The 25899-nt window shown below is 40.6% G+C and overlaps 1 protein-coding gene across 11 annotated transcripts in view; it reads left to right on the forward strand.

Moving 5' to 3' along the window:
• The window catches only part of FBLN2 (fibulin 2), a 121991-nt gene that overhangs the window by 69953 nt on the left and 26139 nt on the right, over positions 1–25899 (forward strand). For 10 of the 11 annotated variants that reach the window (XM_080387085.1, XM_080387088.1, XM_080387091.1 and 7 more), the window contains 6 exons: positions 7376–7487; positions 11704–11833; positions 15930–16116; positions 17562–17768; positions 20243–20359; positions 20804–20905. In XM_080387085.1, coding sequence (XP_080243211.1) covers positions 7376–7487; positions 11704–11833; positions 15930–16116; positions 17562–17768; positions 20243–20359; positions 20804–20905 — 855 coding nt within the window. The remainder of the gene's footprint in view (positions 1–7375; positions 7488–11703; positions 11834–15929; positions 16117–17561; positions 17769–20242; positions 20360–20803; positions 20906–25899) is intronic. The other variant, XM_080387083.1, reaches the window with a different exon arrangement.

The following is a 25899-nucleotide window of genomic DNA, read 5'->3' on the forward strand; positions in this document are numbered from 1 at the left end:
AGATAAATCAAGTTAAGAACATGTTACACTGCACAACCAAATGGTGAAATTCAATGAGGGAATTTAATAAAGCCTCTCAGACTGTTGGTGAGATAAGAAATGACAATCTGTTAAGGGGTAAAGCTACAGTACTTTATTTATTTATTTAATGATGAAGAGGTTGAAACGATAAAAAGACCCACTGGAAACAGGTATTTTTCAGTATTTTAAGAACATCATCAAGTTAATCATTGTTCTGTGAAGTTCTTCGTCATTATTTGGCATAATAGATGGTTTTATGTTCTCAGACAGCTATTTGATAAGGAAATACATAATCTTTTTCTCCGGTGCGAGCAAGCAATTCTTACGAAATGTATGTGCTGGATGCATTGCAGGTCTAGGAAACTTCCTTTGAAAGGAAAGATAGACGTACATAAACCAATAAACATATTTTCATGGTACTTTTTGTTTCTTTTATAAGGAGGTGGGAAACAAATCATGAGTACTGACTAGACAGGAAAAGCAGCGCTCTGCTTGGATCACCTCAACAGTGTGTGCTCATGGAAAGGTGATGGAAACTGCTCCTGTTCTGCTCTACACCATTTCTGTCCTTTTTCCACTCATTTCTGGTGGGTGAGGGTGGTTGCAGCAGGTAAAAGCAAACTATCCTGCTGGATCAGCTTTTCTACCAAATAACAGCTTTCTTTTAAGGTGGGAAAAGGTGCTTGTGTACCTTGGGAGCCCGCCTTCATGCTTTGCTGCTTGGGAAGTCATAATCTGCCCCGGGTGGTGCTGGAGGGACTCATTAACTGCTCTCAGAGGCCAGTTTGTTAACCTGCCATGTTGCAGGCTGCCGCGGCTGCTGCCTTCGCGCAGGTGATGCCGGGCTGTGAGGCTGCTCCACCAAGCGCTGCGGCGCTGGCTGATTTATGCCAGCTCAGGGCTCGGGCAGTTTGTGCAGTTGCTTTTTTCAAAATTATGTTCTAGCTTGAGTGTCATGGCTGTCAGCTTCATGTGTGGATGAGCAATTATTTCCTCCAAATGAAGATGTGTCTTAATTGAGTGCCTCATTTCTAGAATGTTCCACGTCAAAATTAGTCTTAGTGCACAAACTTGTATCCTTGCAAGATCCTGTGTTGTTTATTGGGTTTTAGTTGCCCCCCAACTCAAAGACTAAGTACTGTAGTTTGGGGGAAGGTAAAGTATTGTCCTCCAGTATAGGAACTGAATAGCATGCTTCATCGTAAGAACAAAAGCTCAACTCAGTTGCAGAGGGATGAACATTCCTCTTTCACATGTTAAGTGCTGCTCCAGCAATTAACAGCTTAAATTAAAGGCTGCAGTGAGGCGATGTAGCTGCTTGGGGCTGACAACATCATGCTGCCCCTGAAATGCCAGTCCTCCCGGTGATTCATGCTTCATCTGGAACACAGTGCACTGACTTGCCCTGGCTAATACATGATCTTTCTGGGGAACAATAACAGTTTTGAACTTTACCTACGTCTTGGATCAAATGGTTATATCCAAGCCCCTGCACTATATCTGCGTACATGAGTATCGCTGTAGATAAAAATTGCTATTAAGACTCTAATGCGTCATGGCTCCTATAATAATTTTAGCAGAAAGGAAAATAATTTTTTATTTTATCTGAATGAAAACATGGTGCTGTTAAAGCTAAACCCATCACTTGCTAGTGGTGGTGAGAGGTTTGGGTGGATTGCATAGTGTGACGGGTCAGTGCTCACTGCTCGCATTATGTGAGGAAGTGTTGAAGTCTTAAGGTTTGTCTGTCTGTATTCTGCTTAGACAAAATAAACTTCTAGAACAGGAGAATGGTGGCTAAAACATGCCCAATAACTCAGGCAGTGAGTCAATCCATTTGCCAAAGAATGGATATTAGCACAATAGGAGTTAGTCAGTTGATGTGAACGTTCTGCAGAGCTGTAAAACTAAAGTGAGAATGGAAGTAAGCAATGAAATCAGAGGCGTTAAACTGCTTAAATGTTGTGAGTGGAAATTCAGGTGAAGCTGAAATCAGTGAAACATCAGCATCAAAAAAACTCTGGCAAGAAACTGAAATATTCTTGACCAGTCACAGAGTTGGATGATGTTTTATCCCTCTCAAAATGTAATTTGTTAGCATTGGGGGGGAAAAAGGGGGAGGAGGGTTTTTGAAAATCCATTTTCTCTCCATTCCTATTCTAACAAACTGACGGTTCACTGTGTGAGTGGGGGGAAAAATTTATTAACATTTAAATGTGTGTTTTCCTCAGTGTAATGTTTGAGCTTTAGCTAAACTTTTTAAACACACACCCACACCCCCTAACATATTTTTTTAGCTGAAAGATGAAAATCCTGGGTAGCAGCATGTAAAAGCTGCATGGATATTATCTGGCTATGGAAAACCTTGGTGTGACCCTGAATCAGCAGGAGGCCATTCCAACACTAGGCAGGTTTGGACCAGGCATTAAGACAACATGATGTTTTAAGGCATAGTCAAGAATGAAGTAAAATTGGGGGGGTGGGGGGGTAGGGGGGTGGTGTGAAGAGAGGTGTTTCTCTAAATATTTGAAATAAATTCTAAATGTCTCTGAAAAACAGTGTGCAAAATTTCGAGATTAGGCCAAAATGTGCTTCAGTTCGTACCTTCAGAGTGATGTAGAGTGATAATTGTAGGAGATAAGCTGCTAAATCTAAAACAAGTGAGGAGACACCATGCTGTTTCATAGTAAAGCCTGAAATAAATTCTTTTTTTTTTCCTAGTGAAGAAATTCCGAAGTAGGAAATTAGCTATTAACAGGTGTCTTTTTAAATGACTCTACAAAGTATCAAAAATGCACACAGTATAACAAATATTCAAGATTATTTTCCGTGAGCAGATGCAGCTCTTCTTCTATATCTGCTAATATTGTGAAAGCCCCGAATAAACAAAGTTCTGTTGGGATGTTTTTCAAAGTCTGCTATACATATAGCTTAATGTCTTCATCCAGCTTAGAAGCTATGTGATCTTCAGTCTTGTGCATATATCTTGTTGTATATATTTGTTCTTGCTAATGTATAATCAAAATACCATAAATCCATGCTAATGACTGAGTCCTATTATGAATTATTCCATTTTATAATTCCCAACTGAGATAAAATGCACTAGTTTGTTCATTTCATTATAACTGCATTCTAGATTTAATTATTCATAAGATCATAACAAAAGGCAATATATTTTGTAAATATGACTGCTTAATAGTATGGCACTTCAGTACTGCAATCTGATATTGAATCTTTAGTGAGGAGTGAGTAATTAATTTTTATTTGAATTATAAATCATGTAGATCACTGCAATATAGATTAGTAGATTGTGCTATATTCTTGTGTTTTAAACCTAGCAATACCGCAGCAACAGATGTGTTTCAGCACTTGGTAAAATGAATGGAGTTTTCACCAAGGGACTGAATTAAAATTTCATTGACAAACTGGTTTATAGCAATGTTTCATAGTTATCTGGTACCAGGTGTATTTCCCGCCACACATATCATCACTCTCATATTGTATAGCAACTCTTATACATAATACAGCTTTTGAGACTCAAGTATATTTTGAACATTGTTAATAATGCTGCATAAAATGAAAGCATTGCATAGCCTGAAGTCCAGTTGCAGTTTGTTACGGTGCTGTGCCCTTGTGTGTGAGCATGGATGTGGCAGTGTGGGAGGACAGAAATGGCATCAGTCCTGACAGCCCCTCCGCAGCTGTACAGGGTGAGGGTGCGATGTCTGGTTTGGATGGTCTCTCCCTGACACCTTAAAGAGAACAAAGTACAATTTACGAAGGTGCGAAGTGCCTCCTCTTTCCCCCCTCACTCCTTTCTGGTTTTTTCAACCTATAAATAAGGACTTAGTGTAGAGTTGCAGTTCTCTGTGCCACAGTCTCCTCTGCAGTCCTGACGGGGCATGTGATTTTTCTGTGGCGTTGACTTGCCATAACACCTCTCCCCTTCTCCTTGTAAGCTAACAGTTTCGCATAACTGGGGTTTGTGAGTACAGAAAGGGTGGGTTTTGTCCTGGAAGCCCGACTCCCCCTCTTAGTCTCAACTGCCAAAGCTGTTACTACTCCTTGGAGTTACTGGTGATTGATGCACTAACAAAAATTGCGGAAGCACTGGGGCAGGTGCTGCAGGGTCTGATGCTCTGGGCCACAAGGTTGCTGCTGGTTTGAGCACACGTGGCTGCAGCTGTGGGGAGCTGGGTCTTCTCACTTGCTGCAATCTCTCCTCACCCACCCATCCGAGTTAGTGGCAAAGAAGGTATTTTTTCACAGATTATTTTCTCTTTTCAGCGAAAAATGTAGTTAAAGCGTTGAAATATTTTCACCGAGAAGTGTGATTGGGAAATGCTCAGCATTCCCATCTGCCCATGAGTGTATGGGCTCTGTGTTGGAAACGCAGTGGCTGCGGTACCACTGTGCAGCCAGGAGTAGGAGTGTGAGGCAGCAGCCCCTGCGGACCCCCCTCACCTCCACAGCGGGCTCAGGCTTGGCCCCAGGCTTACCCGCAGGAGGAGCAGGGGCCATCCATCCTACCTAGCCTTGTGCCATGCCTTTGCTGCTTGGGGGATAGTTTTCCAATACTGTATTTCATCTGGCTACTGGAGCGGTCAACACTGCTCAGCCAAATCAAACGCAGGTCTGCTGAGGCACTGCCATAGAAGGTGTGAAATGAACCCTGTCAGGAAGCAAGGGACACAGAAGGAAATGGAATTTGGTAATTTGTCTCCCGTGAGATCTTGGTCAGTAATCAGACGTGTTCTTTCTTTCTGCACCTCTTTTTCCCTTGTTAGATAGAGTTTCTTAAAGTTGTTTTCTCATGAGCAGACAAATCATAATCGCAAGCACTGTATTATGTGTGTGTTTAGTTTTTCTAGTTGCTGTTTATAAAGCAAGCCGTACTGGTGGTGAGAACTTTCCAGTTTCCAAAATTTAATATTATCTCCTAAATTAACTGTAATAAGTATAAAGGAATATTCTTCTGCTGAGAGGGGTTGTATTATCTGTGTAAGTGCCACTATTTTTTAGCATTGAAGATAGCACTACACTTATATCTAATTACTCCTTAGCTTTACAAGACACTGTAAACTTTTTCTACTGTTGTTTGAAACGTATAGTAACTGCTGTAAACACATGACAGCAGAAACCTGCTTATAATGTAGGCTGTCTCTGTTTCTTCTTGAATTGTGCAGCGTGGATACCCCAATGTTTTGAATCGTAGCCATTTCCAAACTCACTTATGGTTAAATGTTACAGTTTTACAGAGAAAATTTTTTTTACTTCATACCATATAGCAAATGGAGACAAAATAAAAGATTCTGTTTCATCAAAGCTGGCCTATTGGAGAAGCTGCCGTCTAATGCTGCTGTTAATCCGTTCAAACCAGATGACTCAGAGTCCCTCCTATCGATCCGAACACAATTCCCTGACACATCACATTTGTGTGAGGCCAGTCCAGCAGAGGCTGGCTTCCAAATGCTGAGCTTTGTTGCTGAGTGTTGACATGAGAGTGCTGCACCTTCAGCAGAGCCATTCTGCAGCAATGGCATTTATCCTAAAAATCCTTGTAAAGAAACAGGCTCCCCCCCCTGCTGATTCAGGAGGCATTTATCTAAAAGCTGGCTGAGAGTTCTTGAAAAGACGTTGTTCTGCAGTGTGGGTTGCTGGGTGTTGGTCAAGGAATGCTCAGATGTGGAGCTCCCCCAGGTCCATTGCACCCACACATCTACAGCACAACTTTGTGGTGATTTTGTCTTTGTTTCCTCTTAACGGTAACACCAAATCATGCCAGACACTGGCCTGGAAGTATGGATAAAATGCACAAAATGTTCCGTCTATCCATATAGATGGCTTTAAACTGGAACACCTCTGATGAGCCAATGGAGACAGCAGGTGCTGCTTCAACTCATCAGCACAGGGCTGTTGACTGTGGAGAAAGCAGAGCCCTGCGGTCTGATACATCATCTCTGTTATGTGTATTGACATGTATATCGATACTGTGAATTCACAGCCCCCAAGCATTTGTAATGCACCTCATGTCTCTCTGAAAGGCATCTCTTAATCATTTTATTACCTGCTATCTGTGTAACTGTTCCCAAAGCAGGCGGCTCCTGCTGCAGACCTGTTAGGTGCTAAGGGGGAGACCACGTGCTTTGTGCAATGGAGCCCATCCACCGTGTGAGCAGCTAGAGGAAAAATCTTCCTAATGACACAGTACAGTGCCTGCCAGCTGCTGCCATGGAGCAGGTGCGGTGCACTCCAGCATCAGTTTAGTTGGCCTGGGTTACTGTTTCTTTGGTGTTTGCACCCCAGTAGCATGGCGAGTGTCCCATCAAGAAGTAAACTTCTGTACAGACTCCAAAAAATACTGTTTCTGCCCAGTCTGATGTATCTAGGTCTGTTCTATACAGTAGATATGTAGTATATTGCAAATCTGCCAGTTTAAGTTGTATTTCACTGGAACCTGAAAATTCACATCTTAAGTTGAAATCCACAGGGAAAGATGCAAAAGCTACAGCAGCATGCTACGTGTCTGTCTCTTTTACTACATCTTAATGCCAGTGTTTCACCGGAGCTCATCAGCAGAGTCAGTTATGTCTCTCAGACCCTTTTCATTATGCTGTTAAACCAGCTGAACTTTCAAATTCAGCCATTGGGCGCTCTAGGTATATCTACTTTAGGTAATTCTGTAGTTTTTCTTAATCTGTCTTATGGAAACAATTTCTTAATGCTACATATGTCAAACCTACTAAAACCACCCTTGCTAAGTACTAAGAACCTTAAGGGACTATGACAAGGAATGGGTTTCGGTTGGTTGTTACTCATCAGTGAAACTCTATTTACAACTTGGTATAAGAGAACTACTGAGGCTTGTGTGTGCCATATGCTAAGCTTGTGTACACTCTGTGTACTGTATTTTGTTGTGAACTTCACTTGAACACCTTCATGCTAGCCTAGCTAGCGCTAGTGAAGGCGTGTTACAATAGCACAATGACTCATTAAATCAACTTGCATTAAGTAGCCAAGTATGGGTTTTCAGGGGTTTTGTGTTCAGAGATGTCAACAGTGGAGTCATCTTCAAACCCATCTTGTCTTTTATTGTAATTAAAACTTGAAATTTCTTCTGCTGTTCCTCCATGAAGGAGATTACCAGGTGATCAAGTTATGTCCAGATGCTGCAGGTATCAGTTGCCTCTTTCATTTTTTGCATATGACCAAATGAAATGTAGAAAGAAAAAGAAAAAAAAAAAAAAGAAGAAAAAGCTGAACTATTCTTATTTTAAAGATCTTCTCTATTAAGAAAGTAGAACTAAAATGAATCCATTTCATACCAAAAATTCTGGGTGTATGTTTTATACAGGTTCCACAAAGGAATTGATTGAGAGCTGCTGTGGAGCTGGGCAACAGTGGGCTATAGACAATGGGGAGTGCACAGAAATCCCTGTAAGTGGAATGGATGGTGATATTTGCAGGTACGTAAGGCAAAACCAAGCATTTTAGATTAATGTAGAGAACAGCCTTTTAGAAGAAGCCAAATGATTGTACAATTTTCAGGGTGTCCAAGAGACTGGGAACTGTTTCATTGTATAAATTAATGGTAGACTGGCAATATGTCATGGCAGATTAGAAAGAAGCATTTCCCCTTCCTTTCCCCAAAATCTAATCTAAACAAAAGCCTTTTAAGGTTTCTTTTCCTCTCTCACGTGAGCAGAGAACAAATTTTTGTTTCCCAGTTTTATGTGCATCTATGGAGTAGCATATAAATGGAAGGGCAGAGCTTGTTTTCCATTTGACAAGTGCTAAATGCCATGATTATCCATATCATTAAATGATGTGTTTGTTGTCCAATATGAATGGCTGCTGGTTCTGATGTCTGTGTTCACCTGGAGGGAGGACCATATGCCTCAGTAACACTGATGGTATCAGCAGCATCTGGTCTGAGTGAGGGTGCCAGATTCAAACTGCACAGCAAGAAAAGAATAATGGGTGCAGAGTGACATGGACAATATATTACACTAGCTGCAGGCCATCCCGTATCTCCCTCCTCCACCCCAGTCTGAAACAGTCCCTAGGGCGGGGGATGAAGGCAAAGTTATCTGAGACTCACACGGTGCAACATAAGCCAGATGGATTTCTCTAATAGTGATCCCAACATTTGCAGCATTAAAAAAATTTGGCATAATCAGTTTTATCGAAGTTAATATCATTGCACCTTTCTGAAGTTACTGGGAGATTAAAATGCCCCCCCCCCCAGGATCTGGCATGACATAACTGACATATGCCAGCTGTCTATGAAGTAAAGACAGATTAAAAAATTCCAGCCTTGGCCTAAGTAGGTGCAAATCCAATAAATTACTGAGTTGCACCTACACATCTGAAGCTGGGGTTAGATGAAAAAGGCAGATCCTAAATACTTCAGTTGTGAATCTCTCTACAAGTTGTGAATTCATGTGATATTCGTGAATCTATTGGGATTTAAAAGAATAAGAGATCAGGAGTTCAGTTGTTTTACTTTCAAAATTGCAGTTGCATCCCTGTTTTAAAGATTTAAAACCACCTGTAAATTATTCTGTGTAAATAGAACATTTCCTGTAAAAAAAAGTATTCAAATCTATGGCCTCAGAACCTTGAAAGCATAGACAGAACCTTCCTGCTCCCACTGGGAGGTGTGCCAGTGTGCAGAGCTGGCCACCGTGCCACCACATTGTGTGCCAGAATGCCTGGAAGCCATGCAAGCTCCCAAGAGTCTGACACTAACTCAATTTGGTATCTAAAGATTTTTAAAAGTAGAAAATAGATATTAATTGCAATAATTAGTGACTCTTCTGCCAGGATAGTTCTCTATAAAGCCTTGGGTCTTTATAGAACCACTGCACTGAAGAACTGATTTTTTTTCAGCTGAGGCAAATAAGTGAAGCCACCCATGTGTCTGTCTGCTGAGGCTGTAGGTTGTTTATACAGAGGTTGGAGATTGAGATTTCTTGTTTCCAGGTGCCATTTTGGGATTTTCAAGTGGCAAAACCTTAAATGTTAAAGCTCCTTGTTGATGTAATTTGATGTCTGAACATTGATGTACGAGCTTGGCCTATCTCTGTGTAGTGACCAACAACACTAACTGCAGGATGGGAACTGGAACTACCTAAAAGAGGTCAGGTGTAGTAACTAGATGAATAAAGCAAGTTACAGAAAATCCTTAGATAGCCAGTCGATAGCCAGATGTAAAAATACTCCCAGAGCTTGAACCACTGGCTGTATCAGAAATAGGATGTTAGGCTAGATGAAATCTCATCTGGCCAGTATAGCAGTTTTTATCTCATAATTGATAAGTGTTTTTCATAACTGATACGTGTTTTATCGTAACAGAGCAGTGTTTATCTGGGTGGCATTTACATCAGCTGTACAAGTATGAATCCTGCTTTTTGCTGACACTGTGTCCCAGTTAGAGACTCACATCAGTTTAATACATGGATGTCATCTCACTGATCTTAACCATTTACTCTTTCCCTAAAGCAGAAATATTTTGAATCTTCTTTGAACCAACAACTCATTTATCTGGTCTGTGAAGAGTAGGTTTGTGAAGAAAAAACAAGAGAATGTGGTTAACACTGTGTGTTCCCAAATAAGTTTCTGGTAATGGAGTAGCTGAAACAGCAGTGGTGATAGTTAAATACTGAAATAAAAACCGGCCAGTGATACTCCAGTGCTCCAGGCAATACTGTTTCTACTCTTTATTTCGTACATGAAAGGAATTTCTCATGGCTAAATGTCACGTTGCAGAAGAACATGAATCTATAGAGATGTCAGTGTTTTAATATGGTAAACAATTTCCACATATAAAAATACTTCTAATAGCATTTTGTTATTTCTGCAAACGATAATAACTTTCAGCTAGGGTTTTTTTTAAATGAAAGCTTGGATGTCTTATGTAAACAATAATAGCTAAATTACTGGTACTTTATTATATTTGGATAATAACAATTCATTTCTCAAAAAATTGTATTTCTCCAGTTGGCAATTAATACTGGATTAGAAAACTAACCTCCTTGAAAAAGAAGCACGGGGAGGTGGTAATCCCCTTCCTGTAGTCAAACTCAAACCAATGCTTTTTGGTTACACATCTCTTACGCTATCCAGCATAAAAATATTAACGTAAAGCTGGCACAGCAGTCCATTGCTATCAGCAAAAGTAGCAAAGTGGCTGTCACTGGCTGGTTTCTACTGGAAAAAGAGACATCCCTTTCCTTTTCCTACCCCCCACCTTTTTTTATTTATTATTATTTTAATTCAAGCATTAAGATGAAAACTGTGAGTTGGAAATATATTCTTCCCAGAAAAAAGAAGGTTTTTTTTCCTAGGATAACTGTATTTTATTGCAGTAATAATGGTATCTGACTGACAAAAGTTATTTGTTTGCAAGTATTTCTGTTGCAGGAGAATTGCTTTGCTATGATGCACTGGCTGTTAAAATGCATCAACCTCCCACTCACCATTACCAGGGTACCCCAGAAAGCAGTGTGCCCTGCAACAGCGCATCAGCAAGAGATACTTAGACACCAAGGTTATTCTTGGAAAAAGAAAAACTTTCCTTAAGTCCTTCATGCCACCAAATCTGTCCAGGACAGAAATCTACCCTTACTCATAACATAATACGTTATTTCATCTGAGTTTTAACATGTTCATCTGTGTCACATAGGCCCATTCCACAGGTCACGTACTCAACATAACCCCCTCAGGATAATTCTTGTGGCCTGCAGCTCTCAGTCCTCACCCTTCCCCATCACAGGGGCCCTTCCCCCCCCAGCCCAGAGTGCTGCTGGTCCCATGCTGCGTGGATTGAGAGACTGGGTCATGGAGTGAAACCAAAGGGACTGTGTCATTTTCGCTGCCCTTTTGTATGTGAATGAAAGAAGCACATACCTCTTCAAAGGGACGGGGGGGGGAACACAGTATAGACTTTAAAATAGTAGGGAAGCTTATTTTATTATTTCAGTGAACGTCTATTACATTTCTTTTAGGGATTTGCCATTTAGATTTTTAATCTGTTTCATTTCAACCTTCAGTGAATCTTGTTAAAATGTTTGATTTGAAGAGCCATATATAGGAAATTTACGTTCCCCAAGTACTTCATATACAGTGATCAAGTCACCCATAACTTTCTCTTTCATAACTGAAGTTAGAGGAAAGCTTAAATTGTGCGTAACAATCTGCAGGGCTATAAAGGAGAGTTTATAGCGGGTTTGTGATGTGACACTTTCCTTAAGTCCTGTCCAGAGCTTCAGTCCTCTGACTGGTGAAGAAGTAAGTGTGTACAAGTGTTTTCCAGGGAAGAAGGTTTCTGTCTGTTTTCTGTTTCTGAAATCTTCGGAAGACTTCTGAGAAGCAAAACATGGGGAAGAGGACTGTTGCACAAACACAGATGAGCTGTAAGGGGTATTGGTGACCAGATAGTGACCTAAACACAAGACTCCTTGAGCATTTATCGGTACATATTTTTGTTAGAAATGAGGAAAAAAATATATCCAGCAAAGGTTGGTGGTAGTATCTGTATTATACTAGTATTGACACCTATGTCAAAGAGAGACCACATCTGTGGAACATACTGTGAATCCAATAGGTCTGGCTTTTTGGCACCCCATCCCAATGTCTTCTCAATGTCAGTGAAGACATGACCTCTGTGATCCTTTGCAGAATTGCTCAGAAGCAGTGTTGTGTCTCCACCGTAAAGGAGAACAGTTGCCTGGCTGGCATGATTGCTGCAAAGGAAGGAGATGTGTGTGGACCAGAGGAAAGTGACCCCTGTGGAGGATCTTCGTATAAGGTAGGTTACTCTGATGCTTTTATAGGTTTTGTTCTGAATATTGAAGGTGTCCTCATTTCCTGCATTTAGCAGTAATTTCTTCATATATTATTATGGAGCACAGAAAATTATAAAGTCGCAGGAATGTGGCAGGGAAATTACACTGTTGGTATTTAGGTTTCAACTGCCTGGTGATGCAACCCCTTTTGAAACTTCACAGTAATGTTGTTTTGAATTATTTCCATCTCCATTTTTAAGATTTAACTTGCTGTATTACTTTTGCCTTCTCGCTTTGGAAGTATCTGAAAAGACCATTTCTGTTTTTATATCTATGGTGTGGAAGAACTTAGAAAATGATAGGGCAAAACTTAATTGAAGATATAATGCAAAACCCATTACTGAACAGTTTGCTTAGCTACAGTGTTGAATTGCAGCCTCATTTCTCAGTCGAATAAAACGATGGATGAGAGGAACAAGCATTTTAGATGATGATGGAAGCTCTTGTTCATAAATAAAGGCAGATCATTAACAAATGGTTCAAATCACAAATCCTGACCCACAGCCTCAGCTTATATAAATGAGATTTGCTTTATGAGAATCAGTGAAGCCAAACCAATTTAAACGAGTTTGAAGATTCAGCATCTTGCTTGCTTACTTGCCTTGTTTTTAACAGAAGGGTGCATTTCAGAATTCATTTCACTCTGATAATAATTTACATAGCTATATCTAAGCTTAATAGCAGCTTCCGCTGTCTCAGCAGGAAACTGATTAGTTCTGTCTCTTCTTATACATCGGCGATTCTTGCGGATAATTGTTCACTGGAAAAGCAAGATACGTGGACATCTACTGTGGATTTTAAAGTTTAATTAGCTATGCCGATTTGTCATTTCCAGAACTACTATTTACTTTGGTCTGGAGTCCACCATTAGAATAAAAAGAATTTGTGCATTTGGGAGAAGACATTAATATTTCTGAAGTGAGACAGAATTATTATTCTTAGGTTTTCACCATGGTTCTTTTGCATGCCAGACAGAGCACAAGCCGTAGAGTAAGTCTTATCACACATGCCATTCCTTAGAAAGAAGTAGAGTGGGAAAACTTCATCATTCCTGTCTGAACTGAAAAAAGTTACAAAATACTCTCATGGACTAGCTCCTCGTGCCAGTTCCAATGTAATGTTTTCCTTCAAGAGTAACCATCTGAAATGGTAAAATTATTGAAGGGATAGCTTTGCCTTCCTTTTTAGCTCCTTTAGCTATTTAGTCATTGCAGCTACTGCTTGGAAAAAAAATGAAATACTGGGACTGTTGAGACTTTAAGAAAGGCTTTCTAATGTTGTTATAGTTAAACATTCTTTCAGAGGTGACCTCACAGAAAGCGCTGACAGTGCATCACAGTGTTTCCCCTGATCCGCTCTGCTATTAGTGACTGCTGTGTCTGGGTGTTGTAAATCAAAAAGGTTGTCTGGAATGTGGAAAGATAAGTTTGTTTCCCCAAAGACTTTGTAAAAAGTGTTTACGCTGTCCTGCTAAAAGCCAGGGGTTTTCTTCCAGGTAACTAATGTGTGTAGGTCTTCTTCAGGCATCTTTGATGTGGGGTCTTTATTTTTGCTTCAAGATGAATGCAGCAGTGCCAGTTCTTTAGATCGAAGCATTCAGCTTCTGTTCGATACAACTTCATCTTAGGCTGCTTTTAATTGTTATTTACTCTAATACAAAAAGCACGTGTTTAGGGACTTCTTCCTAGTAGATGAAGACACCACCATGGTAAATCCAGTCATGCTGGATTCTAGCAAAGATATTTTTGAGAAGAACATAGAAAGTTGTGAATCAAACAGTAGTTCTCAGGGTGTGTTTCTTGATTGCAATGTAAAAATAATTTTCGTTGTTATTAAATCAGTTGTAGAATTCTGGTAAGTTCAAAAGGTAGCTAATAGGAGATCAAGATATTCAAGTTTTTGCATTTTAGTAGGAACTTTCCAACGAACAATTTTTTCCACTGGAAAATGAGACACTTGTATTCATCTGGAAAATATGTAAACCCAGAAGTGTATGACTGACTTAATACCCTCTGTGATGCCTGCACATGGGCTAAATTGTGAATCAAAACTATGACTGAAAAAAGCCATGTTCTTCAAGGCAAATATTCCAACATTTTACAATACTTGAGTAAAAACATGTATTGTCCTTAACTTCTTCTATTTTGCATACTGAAGCTGCAAAAATTGTACCAAAATTAAAAATATTTATAGAAGGTAGAATTTTCTTTTAATTTGGGGATTCTGGATTTGGGAAGGATGAAAACAGGATTTTTCTCTTTTCTAGCATGACCACCATCCATTATAGCTGGATCATAATTTTTTTAAAATACTTCTTTTGCAAAGATGATTTAGCCCATTTAGTATATTAAAAAAACCATGCAGCATCTTCAGGACCTGTACTGTAAATTTTTTACAAACATGTATTTGGGCACGTAAGGGCAACTCTTCCTGGCTGTGCATATTTGCAAATGTGAATAATGTCTACTGGTTGTGACGTTTGGGGATTTTTCAGATCAGGAAGCAGGGCCATAAAACATGAGCTGTAGTCATAGGTACTGGGTCGAACATGCAAGGGGTACGTACTGCGTGTGAAATGCTCAAGAAACCCTAAAGCTACAGTGTTTGAATCTTGAATAAAGTGACTCAGCAGAAGAGTTTCTGCAGACTGAGCTGCTGGTGGACAAGTTTCCCTGTCTCCCAAGTGGAGACAGACTCTGTTTTAATGTGAATGCCCGTCTAAGTTTGCTAATCATGAAAAGTGATTCCTTCCCATTTCCATACTGTGTCCAACCCTTACAACACTGCTTCTCTTATTTGATTGCCTCAGGTCACAGATCTCTCTCCTGGGAAGAGGGAGCTTAGTTCAGTTTTCTTCTCTTCCGTCCTTGGACTTTCTGTTGACATAGCTAACTGGTGCCAGTTTGAATTACAACCTTCGTTTTATGTGTCTGACGCTTGTTCATAGACTGAATATTTGAGTAGACTGAAATTGCTTCTCCTGGTTCAGAGACTATTGCAGTGTGGCTGCAGACGACAAATGACCGCTGCTGGGCTGGATGTCTTGACTGTCAAAGTTGTTGCAGAGGGAAGGAGGCTCTGCATTTTACAACTATACTGTCAGTGAAAGCATCTAAATGTATATATTAGGGAAGTCAGGATGCTTAGATTTAAATCCAGACAGGCATCTCCAATTCACATATAACCTGTAGCAGAGACTTACAGCTCCTCCACTTCCTTGCTTGATTTGGTATCCACTATGCATACGCATAGTGTGGACTTTTTGAATTTGATATAATTTATCTGATGCATTTCTGTGGCCTGACTGTGCAATAGATTTGTATGTGACCGAGTAAAGCGTGATACAGTTTTTGTCTGCCACTTGCAGCAGAGGAAAATGCATGAGAGGCCACATTTCAGGGATGCCCTGCTGCATCAACCTGTCAGTGAAGCTGCTGCTTAGCTATGCTCAGGAAAGAAAAGGAAGGCAGACAGCTCATAACACACACCCTGGCCTTTCTCTAGCCACTGTCTCAGCGGGATGCTGTCCAGGACAGTCACGTAACTAAAGGTCATAGCAGGTCTGCAGGGCAGTGGTGCATAGGGGAAAGTCTTTACTGACATACTGACAGAGCTCAGATGCTGATGATGATCCTCATGCCCATGCAAGATATTTATGAACCCTTTCACGTTGCTTCAAGCAACTAACCATTTTTTTGAGATCTAACGCAGGGAGGTATAGATCTGTATTGTCTATAATCTACTATATTCAAAGCAATGGCTGTGTGCAAGAGCTAGCTAGGAAGAGGTGATCTGTGGCACCACTACTTCCTTGCATGCACGTTGCTGAAACCATTGTCACAGGCTTTGTGTTTAGCCTGGTTGCATTTGACCTGTTTGTGCAGGAGGGCAAAAACCAGCACAAGTAAAGCTTTGATGTTTGCAACTGTCTAAACCCAAAGTGCTTTTCCAGATGCTCCACTGTTAAAGGAAGCACAGATCAGTTCCAGGTGTGTGTGTGGTCTTATCCCTGAAACAGACTGTTAAATTCTTGTTGCTGATAGTCTCCTCCTTTTGCAGCAATGCTGCGATTGCTGTAACCTGGGCCTGCGATTAAGGAGCGAGGGGAAAACCTGTGAGTCCAACATAAATCTGGGCTACCCCTGCAGTCATGTGATGCTGTCCTGCTGTGAAGGAGGAGATCACTTTATCCATCCAGAAATAAAAAGGCATCCTGAACCTTTGCCAACAGTGACACCTGAGAAAGGTAAGTGTCCATTTATGTATTTGAAGACATTGCAGATAAGGTCTCTGTCTCATGTGGTCACATGGGGAGATGCTAGAAGGAGTAACGCCACAGGAGCAGAGTTGCCTTCTCTCTCAGATCAAGTATAGACTTCCTTGTTCTTAAAGCAGTTCTGAAAAAGGAAAAAAAAAATATGTAGGTGTTTCTGATCCTTAAAACATGCCTTCTTTAGTACTTCGGGGGGTTGTTTGTTTTTCCCCTCTGAGTCACACAGTACAGGAACCTGCCACTAGTAAGAAGCTCTTGGTAAGAAGCAAAGTTGAAGCTGGTCATTGTATTATTAGCAGAAGAAATCCTGAAAGAGTCTGTGCAAAGCAAATTACAAGTTTTTTCCAGACAAAGTAGTCCCGTGGATTATGATACCAATGAAACGTCCTGGGAATAGATTTCCTCTTGTTTTGGTGAACATCACAGCAGCTTTCTCACAGCACACTCTGGAGAAGCCCCAGAGCACTGCCGTTTGTTTTCACTCTTCCAACATATGAGCATAGTGATGCTGAGGAGCCAAGTCAAATCCCTGCAGGCAGAGAGGCATGACAGATCTGGAGCTTGGACAGTTATGCTTCCTCCCTCAGCCCAATGCCACACTCCTTCCAGCATCACTCTGTAGCCACCTGTCGTGCACGAGTTGCATGGTAACCTCCTGCATACGCTAGGGTTCAAGTTTTGTGCATTCTTTTCTCATAAATTAAATGTGTATTTTCTCTTGCCAACAAATGTAAGGGTTTATTTCAACCTAGCTGAGACCTCACTGGGCAAGAAAGTTTGCGTTGTATGTGTTTCAGAAAAGCCGACTGAGAAACTCGCTGAACAATTAATTTTAGTGTCTCAGAAAGTCTTGTCAAACTTGGTCAGGAAATGGAAAGGATAGTGCTTTTGCCAGTGTTTAAAAGGAGTAGGTAGGGTAGCCCTGTCACTGTTAAGTGGTCCCGGAATTTTTGTAATGCTAGTTACAGAAGTAGCCCATAAATTAATAGTGGTGTTGAAAAGAGTTTCCAAACCAACTGGGTAAGTTTTTTTCCTGAAATTTGAAATTCGGTGTAGTTCTTTAGTGGGGCCAATTTCAGATGGGGCTTCAGTGTGATATCTTAGTTCAAAAAACGATAGCAATGGTGTTAGTAGTCAGTGTGAAAGGTGAGGTTGTAACCTCCCAGGGTCACATCTCCCACATATTTCTCAGTGACTCCTGTAAAATGTCTGTCCCTCCAGCCTGTTATGGAAGGAGGTGGTGGACCTTCAGCACCATGGTCTTACCTTCAGGTTGGGTTCATTCTCTCTTGTCCTTGGGCTAAGTGTTCTGGGTAGATTTGACTGTGTCTGGAGTTTGTGTGACCGAACACTCCATACTGTATGGCGCTAATGCTAAAGCACGTATTAGAGAACCAGCAAGCGGTGTCCTCTTGTAGTTTCAGAGATGGAAGATCACAATGAAGCTTTGTCCATCAGCAATGAAGCTGAACTGTCAAATAACCTGCCTGGAGATGACCTGGATGAATGTCTTATCTATGGTGGGGAACTCTGTCAGCATTTGTGTATAAACACCGTGGGGTCCTACAAGTGTTCATGTTTTCCAGAATTCACTTTGCAAGATGATGGGACTAGCTGCTCTCCAGGTGAGAAAATGGGCAGGAAACACCATGAATGATGGTCTTTGTGCCACCTGCATTGATCTACCAAACTTTTCTTTACTTTCTCTGTAGTTTCTGTGAGATTTTTTTATGGGTTTTGATGCATGGACATTTTCCATAGAAATTGGACAGGTTAATAATGTAAGGAAAAAAAACCATTTAGGAAACTTAATTATACCTTATTTTTGTATATCAGTGGCATGAGATCAGGTGGTATTTAATATCTTCAGATCAACTCTTTTTGCTTTTCAGAAGAGGATTTGTGAATATTCTTAATGAAATACCTTTTCTTCTTAGAGTAATTTTGTATTTCACAGTTAGCTTTCCTTTAAATAAACTTTACTCAGTTCAAACAGACAGCATTGCTTCCTGAACTTTGATTTTTATCTAAAATCATTAACATCTTTCAGTGATACAAAATCTAAATATATCTAGTGTGGTGGAAGTCTTGAAAAGCGAGTCTATTGTGTTGTAATTGTTTTGATGTCTGGAGTTCTCCAATGGCAAGATTTCAGATCAGATAACTCGAAAAGTTGAAACCTTATATTAGTTACAAGTGCTTTCAGTTATTTAACAAGCAAAACAAGCGTTGCCATCCAATGACAAAATTCCGTAGACTTCAAATAGTTTCTGCCCAAGCCAAACAATGAGCATTCATTATGTCATTCTTTTCAACATGATGTTACAACACTTACATCAATAACATGTTTGACAGTGTGTCTGCGGCAGCTGTCTGCCCTGTTGTTTGTACTAAAATTCTGGGGAAGGAATCTAATCCAAAAGAAGCAAAGAAAATGGTTCTTACTTTAGCACTGCAAAATTTGGCTTGATTGTTCACCTGGAGTGTATGTGTGGTTTTGTTCCGCTTTGCTTTGCTTTGCTTTGCTTCTCCCACTACAAACTCTGTTGAAGTGCAGATTTGGGTTAATAAATCTAGTATCAGGATAGTCAGTCATCTTGGCAGATCTGCAAGACTGCAGTGCTTATGGCTGTGCCAAGACATGTAGAGGATTTACAGAGCTCAGCTGAGGTGGAGGATTGTGACGAGGGTAGGAGACTGTGAGCAAGACATCTGAGACACAGAGGAGGAGCGAAGCGAGGAAGAGTTGCTGCTGTCATCCTGGAATCCTGGGCCAGGTTAAAGGCTGGCTGAGGGAGGGGGCAGGGCAGGGCACCATGCTTGCTACGCTTGGCCAATCCACATGTGCTCTACCTGGCAATGTGGCACAGCAGCCTTTTATTTCTCATTTATCCTCTGTGTATGTGCCCATCTCTGTGGTGTGGCCTGTGCATGGAGACCCCAGACAGTTTTGAATCTCATACCGCTGGGGAATTTTTACTACTGTGGTTAGTATTTTGTATTTGTATTTGTTAGCTTTTGTATTTGTACCTGTCCCAGTACATTTCCAGCTTTTTGCTGGACTGAGAATGTTTTTGTATTTAATTTTTGTTTTTTAAAACATGTCACACTTTTTCACAAGGCTTGGAAGTAGTGATGTTCTTGCAGTGGGTCTGTGAGGCAGGGAGAAAGCATACGTTGATGAAACTTCAAAAGCTGCTTCTTGCTTCTCTGCTCTCTCTGGGGAAATCATTCAAGCTATACCACAAGCAGGTGACTTTCAATTGCCTGTGTGTCACAGCCCATTGTATGCCTGTGATTTCATTTTGGTTTCAAGTGAAATTGCTCTTCCTGTACCCCAAACCTGTATTGCAGTCACACAATCATTTAATGTCATTGCATGGTGGCTCACACTGTGCTCCAGGTGACACTTGAACCCAAATCAATGGGAAAAGGACACATCCCTCTTAAAGAACAATTCTGCCTTACAGATTTAGGCTTCTAGTTTGTTGATATTGATAAACTGGATTATTCTTATTGATGTAACAGAGCTGCTTCTTTCTTTAACTATTCTGATACCTTTACCATTACTCTGTTGAAAATCTTCATGACAGATAGCAGCTGTCATATTTTCCACTTGGCTGTGTAAAAGTCATTCCAGAGTATCCCATGCTTGTAAAGGTGAGCGTCTGCTCTTCATCTGTGTTGAAACAGCATGTACAGAATATGTTTAAAGACTTGGCGTGGGTTTGGCTTTTTCCTTCATCATACACTGAATGAAAGACAGCCACTGTATTTACAATATAGCAATATTTTTAAAAGTAGAATTAGCACTTTCTGGTTTATTCATTAGGTGTTGCAATATTTTACAGAAATTATCCATGATGTTTGTGAGCATCTCAGAGAGAGAGAGAGCTGTCGGGCAGTTGTTCATATCAGATGGCAGCTTCCAAAAGCAACTGTTCACCCCACACATAGACAGTTGTCCAGGACACCAAAATGTTTCCTCCTACAAATCGTGAGGGAGTGGGATGGATGGGATGGACCAGGACCCTTGCCATGGGGTGTCTGGCGGAGATGATGCTGTCTGTGATCCATCTCTGCCTCCCTTGCCTTACAGATCCTGACAGAGGACAGGTGGAGAGGCTGGAAGCAGAAGCCACCATCCCTCCAGCAGCCTCTCCTTCTCAGCCTCTTCTCATCATGTCCTTACAAGAAGGGCAGGATAAGTGTAAAGGTATGTTGGAGGTGTAAACTGCAGATGCAGACAAGTGAGGAATGTTTAGAGAGCCAGAATAAAATTTCATGCATCCTTTCACCAATCTGATTTCAGTGCACATCCTTAATCGGTTACCTCTGGCATAAGGCTGAGGAACTGTCAGGGGAGACCTGAGGAAGTAATTTGAGGCTGTACTCTGGCTTCAGGGTTGTTACACACCTGCTATTTAGTTTAAAGTAAGCAGTGCAGCATAACACAAGCAATACAGGTAGGAGGGGCACAGGTGTGTTTCTGTGTAATAGGAGGGTTGTAAATAGTGATTAGAGCTGCCTGGACAGATTGTTTATAAACTGCATTCCCTGTTGCCTAAATTGGGATTTTATTTGGATGACTCAGAGGTTTGTTACTTCAGCTGATCTGTGTTGAGAATGCTAATGTATGATGCAATTTTGCTTTGTATAGATAACAGCCCCTGCAAGCACATCTGCAATATTGTGGAAGGAAATGTTGTATGCTCTTGTTTGTCTGGATATACGATCATGGCTGATAGGTTTTCTTGTGAAGGTAAGTGGTTCAGTTCACCACAGAGACAGGGTTTAAAACAGTTTTATATCTCATACCCATAGGTGTTTCTCTGAGGGTTCCTTCTCTACTGTGAATTGCAAGTGGCAATACAGAGGCTATTTGGCAGAAGGAATACCAGATCTGCTTCACAGATAACTCCTGAAGCGTGTCTATCCAATGTGCCTGTTACCTGGGGACTTCAGGTGAAGGCAGGCCTGGATTTGTGCTCTTTTCCTCTGATGTTCCAGGCTTTTTTTCAGCCCTCTTGGTTTCTGTTCCCACTACTATTCCTCCCAAGTGTCTGCCTACACAGCTATGGACACGCAGCTTTTCCTCCTGAGAACAGGAGCAGCTCGTAGGACACAGGCACATTTGCTGACCTGCAGAACGCCCTTGGAGCTACAGCTGTGCCTTGTCACCTGTTTTCTTTGTTTTGATTTCTGCTTGCCTTGAAAACCTGGATTCAATGAGGCTTCTCTGTGAGCTGGTCCAGCTCCATGTGTTTCACTTGACACTGAAGCTCAGGCCTGCACAGTGACAAACAGTAAATTCCAAAGCTGCATCATGATCGTTCACATTATATACATTTTTAGGGACAAGTCTGGGTAGTGACAAAGGGTATGCTTGCTAGGGAAAGATTTTGGAGGTCAGAAGCAATGCCCTGTGACATACTTTAATTATAAATCTATAAGTATGGGAGCAATAACAGCCAGCAGCGAAATGCAAGTAGAAGCTTCTGATACTCGGAATTGCTCACAAGTGATCCACATCCCTCTTAATCTCAGATCTTATTGAATAACAAATAATTTTCATGAAATTCCAGATAGTCCATGAAGAAAATTGGAATTTAATATCACCAGATAATATATTCACTGTGCATTGCTTACTCAAGTGTGGTGGAAGCTAATTTGATTAATTAATGTCAGAATCAAAATGGGCATTTCAAGGCAATCGTCTTCCAACAGGAGGTGAAAAAATTCAGAAGTGTCAGTGGAAATAGTGAGTTTAAATTGTAGCAAGGGACATTTATAATCTACGCTAAAGTAAGTATTTGATGGTAAGGGTGGTGGTTTGCTGGAACACATTTCCTGCCAAGAAGTGTGTGTTGCCTCTGTGTGACTGCCTGTTTTTAAGAATGGCTCTTTCTGGAATGACAAAAAGTGTAGGGGTGTGAGCAAGGACGAGATGATCGCCGAGGGTTTATTCCAGCCCTGTTTTCAGCGTAACACTGTATGTATTGTAGCATGGTGCTGATATAGTAGCTCCAACACACTTCATTTAGGCATCTCCAGCCTGAAAGAAGTGTTGTTTCATTTCAGAAATTGTTCTAATAGAATTCTATTTTTCCCTTTTGGTTGCAACATGTTGATATAGATTTGGATGAGTGCCTCACAGGTGCTCACGCTTGTTCCAGAGGCCAATTATGTGTGAACACACTGGGATCATTCTACTGTGTCAGCCACAGAGTGATCTGTGCAGAGGGCTTTATACTCAACAGGCATAGAAAATGTGTTGGTAAGATGATAGGTATAAGCCATTTACCACAGCATCATAATTCTTCATGCTCCGCAATGCATTTAAACCATTTGTGCAAAAAGGCTCTCTGGCCATCTTTGCATATGACATTTAAATATGAGTTAGTAAAAACACATGTGCACCATTTGCTCAGCCACTTAACATCATGAGTTGTATGCCATTTGGCTTTTTCCCTAGCAGTACATTCTCAGGATACATATAACTTTGTGCAAAAGTCATAAAAGTCCATAGGTATGATGACCACAGCAGTACTGATGACTATTAAACTAAGAAAACATAGCAGTTGATCCCTCTGGACAATGTCAATACTGCCAAGTCCCCAGACATCATGAAACAACAAAACTTCATAAATAGAGCTCAAGAAATCTGTATAAATCTGGGAAGTGGAAAAGATCCATTCGAAAGTGATGGAATTTTAAAATTCAGATTAGTCCTTTGTTGATTCTGGCACAAACCTCTTTGTGTAACCGTCAAAGATTCACCATAATTCTGCTGTATCGTCCCTGCTATTTAAGTTCATATAAGAAACCACTCTATTTTTACAAGTATATTTATGAGGACTTAATTTGCTTCGAAAAGATGAGGTCTGAATTTTTCTCAGGCGGGTTTAGGAGGTACCTGAGCTGCAGCAGTGCTCAGTGGAAATGCCTGGAAAAATGGAGACCTCTAGTCGTTAATGGAAGCAGCAGTGCCTATGACTATAATGTCATGTGTGAATACATTCACATTCTCCATCCCTGTCTTTCTCCCTATGTTTATAACATTGTTTTTGTGGCCATCACAGCTTTGGTTTTGTTTCTGTCTTTTAAAGCTCTATGATCTCCTCTTATTAATGACCATCATATGGCATGAGGGCATGAGCAGGAAAGTTTGGACAGTGTCGTAGTTTAGAGCAGAAATGTGATGTACCATCTTCTGTAATTGTCAAAATTGGATATTTTTAAAAAAAAAATACTATTTTATTTTGAAATCAGAGATACTGGTAAGCATAGAAAACTAATGAAATTATCTAGTTCAAATTAAATGGCTGACAGAACACCACTGGAAGGAAGAATGCCTTTACAGACAACATACCAGACTGTGAGGTGGAAGATGGTATTTGTAGCTGGCCACAGTCTGCATGGTGTGTTTCATGGCTTTCACAGAGCCTGCTGCATGTGCCACACTTCTGAATAGAAGGTCTGGTAAGTGAGCAGCTGAAGGAACTGCCTCACCTTGCATTCTGCTTCTGAAAATCTTGCCATTTAATCCCTTGATGTTTTGCCTGGACTGTGCAGTATGGATGTACCTGTCCTTTTTTACATCTCCCAGGAGTGTTTTGAAACTAAATTAATGCATGTTTGTTAGCAACTTTGGCAGAAGGTGCTACAGAAGATGCTAAGTGCTTCCTTTTATTCACTATTTTCCTCTCCTGTCCTCTACCCCATGACATTATAACAGAATTTTATTGTGACTGATGCAAGAGAAACCTCAGGCATTGCTAATAAAATGAAAGATACAACTCTCATTTGTAAAGCTAGAAGATCCTCTTCTCCCTCACTAAATAACAAACCTCTGTATTTCTGTAATGTAAGTCAGGTTTTTACAGGTGTCCTTGTAAATAATCTAGAAAACTTTAAAGTTTCTCTTTCTTTTTTGATAGATATACCCTGTGCGCTCTGTACTCTTATACAGCTCTGCTCTGTGTGGTGCCTGGAGAACTTTGCTGTATTTCACATTTTTCCTACTTTTCTAGTCAGAGGAAAGCCACAAGCATACTGTGGTTTCTGTTTTGTTCAACTGCCTCATTGCAGCCTTATTTGCCTAAGGTATCCTTTTCCAGCTTAACTGCTTGTGTGCTCCATCATGAGCTATCTCAAACGCCATGAGGAAAGCTTTCGTAATTTGTTTGCAAGTTATTGTTTTAATGATGTTGCTCTTTGTTCCTCCCATCCCTAAAATATGCAATCTTTGCACAGCAACAAAACAGCTGATAACCTTTTATCTGTTGAATTTCCTTTAGTCAAACTGTGGAAAATTATCATTCCAGGTGCATTCAAGAGCAGATATCCAGAATTCCTGGAAGCCAACCATGCACAATGAAGAGTCACCAGCTGTTTAAATAGCTTGCACACACCAGCTTTGTATAACTTTGTGAACAGATATTAAAATGTCTAGGCTTGAAAACTCCATGTTCTCCAGAGATAAGAGCCAGGTTGGAGGTTTTTAATGTGGATTGCTTTTCCTGGTGACTTTCAGGCAAAGTCATTACCACCACCCACATGCACACTGATGGGGGAATGCTTTGCTACTTTCTTTGCTACTCCCATCTACATTTTCCCTCCTGCCAGGGTGAGCCATAAATGGTCATTTTATTGCTGAACCATAGGGACTGTGTGTGAGCATGAGATGGATGGTTGAAAAATAACAACAGGTCTAAATTAAACAGATGTATTCCATGAAACAAATTGAGCTGAAGTAATTTGGAGAGGAAAAAAAACCCATGAGAAACGACAGATGCAGAGGAAAAAAAAGTTTGTATTTCACATTTTTATAAAACATGTATAAAGATTATTTTTTAATGTTGAAGTACGTATTGGAAAAAATAGTACTAGGTAAATGTTGATATTTCTTTGCAAAAATGTCAACTTCTTAGATACAACAGATATGCTCAGGGGTCACATATATGTTGCTGTTTTCAACAATTCCAGGGAAAGAAGAGCTATTACACAATTACATTTCATTTTGGTTTTTACTGACATAAAGTGAGTAATGTTGTTGCCACACACATAGACCTAGTAGATTTCTCAAAAATGAACTGCGTGAGGTTTTTTTTTAATGTACTACTGAATTATTTTTCCTCTTATTCCTGTTTTTTTTTTTTAAATATAATCTTGCCCTACCTCACAACCGTAATTGTGTTGTATGAAGACTACAGCTGGTCTGATGTTGGGAATTAACTTTGTTTCAAAGTGAAAACATAACTCATGTTTTTCCTAGTGCTCTGTCAAGCATCGTACTGACTAGTTCAGTTGTTTTGCAGTACTGAAGAGAGATAGGTTATGGGCACTCTTGATTTTATGGATAATGAACAGGGAAGAAAATAAGAGAGAGTGTCCTGTTTTATAAACATGTTTTCAGTCCTCACTCCCCTCTACCTTGTGCCATAATGGTTGAGAAAAATGACACTAGGTGCAGCCTGGGCTGAAGAGAGCCAGCACAGGAGAGCTTGTGTGCTGCCCCAGCACAGGCTGGGACCATATTCCCAACAATGCCTTCTCCCACCTCACGCTCATGCTGAGGGACACTGTTCTGTGATGTCGTGGACAGATGGGAACTCATGAGAAAGATGCTGCAAGTCTTCTGAGATCTCATTCTGGGGCATGACCATTTAGAAAAAGGAACAAAAAAGGGCATGCCTGTTTAATGAAATGAAAAAGGAACTTTGGTGGACTGGCAACTGGCCTGATACCAGAGAT

This window comes from Falco punctatus (genome assembly GCF_963210335.1).
Source record: "Falco punctatus genome assembly, chromosome: 4".
NCBI lineage: Eukaryota > Metazoa > Chordata > Aves > Falconiformes > Falconidae > Falco > Falco punctatus.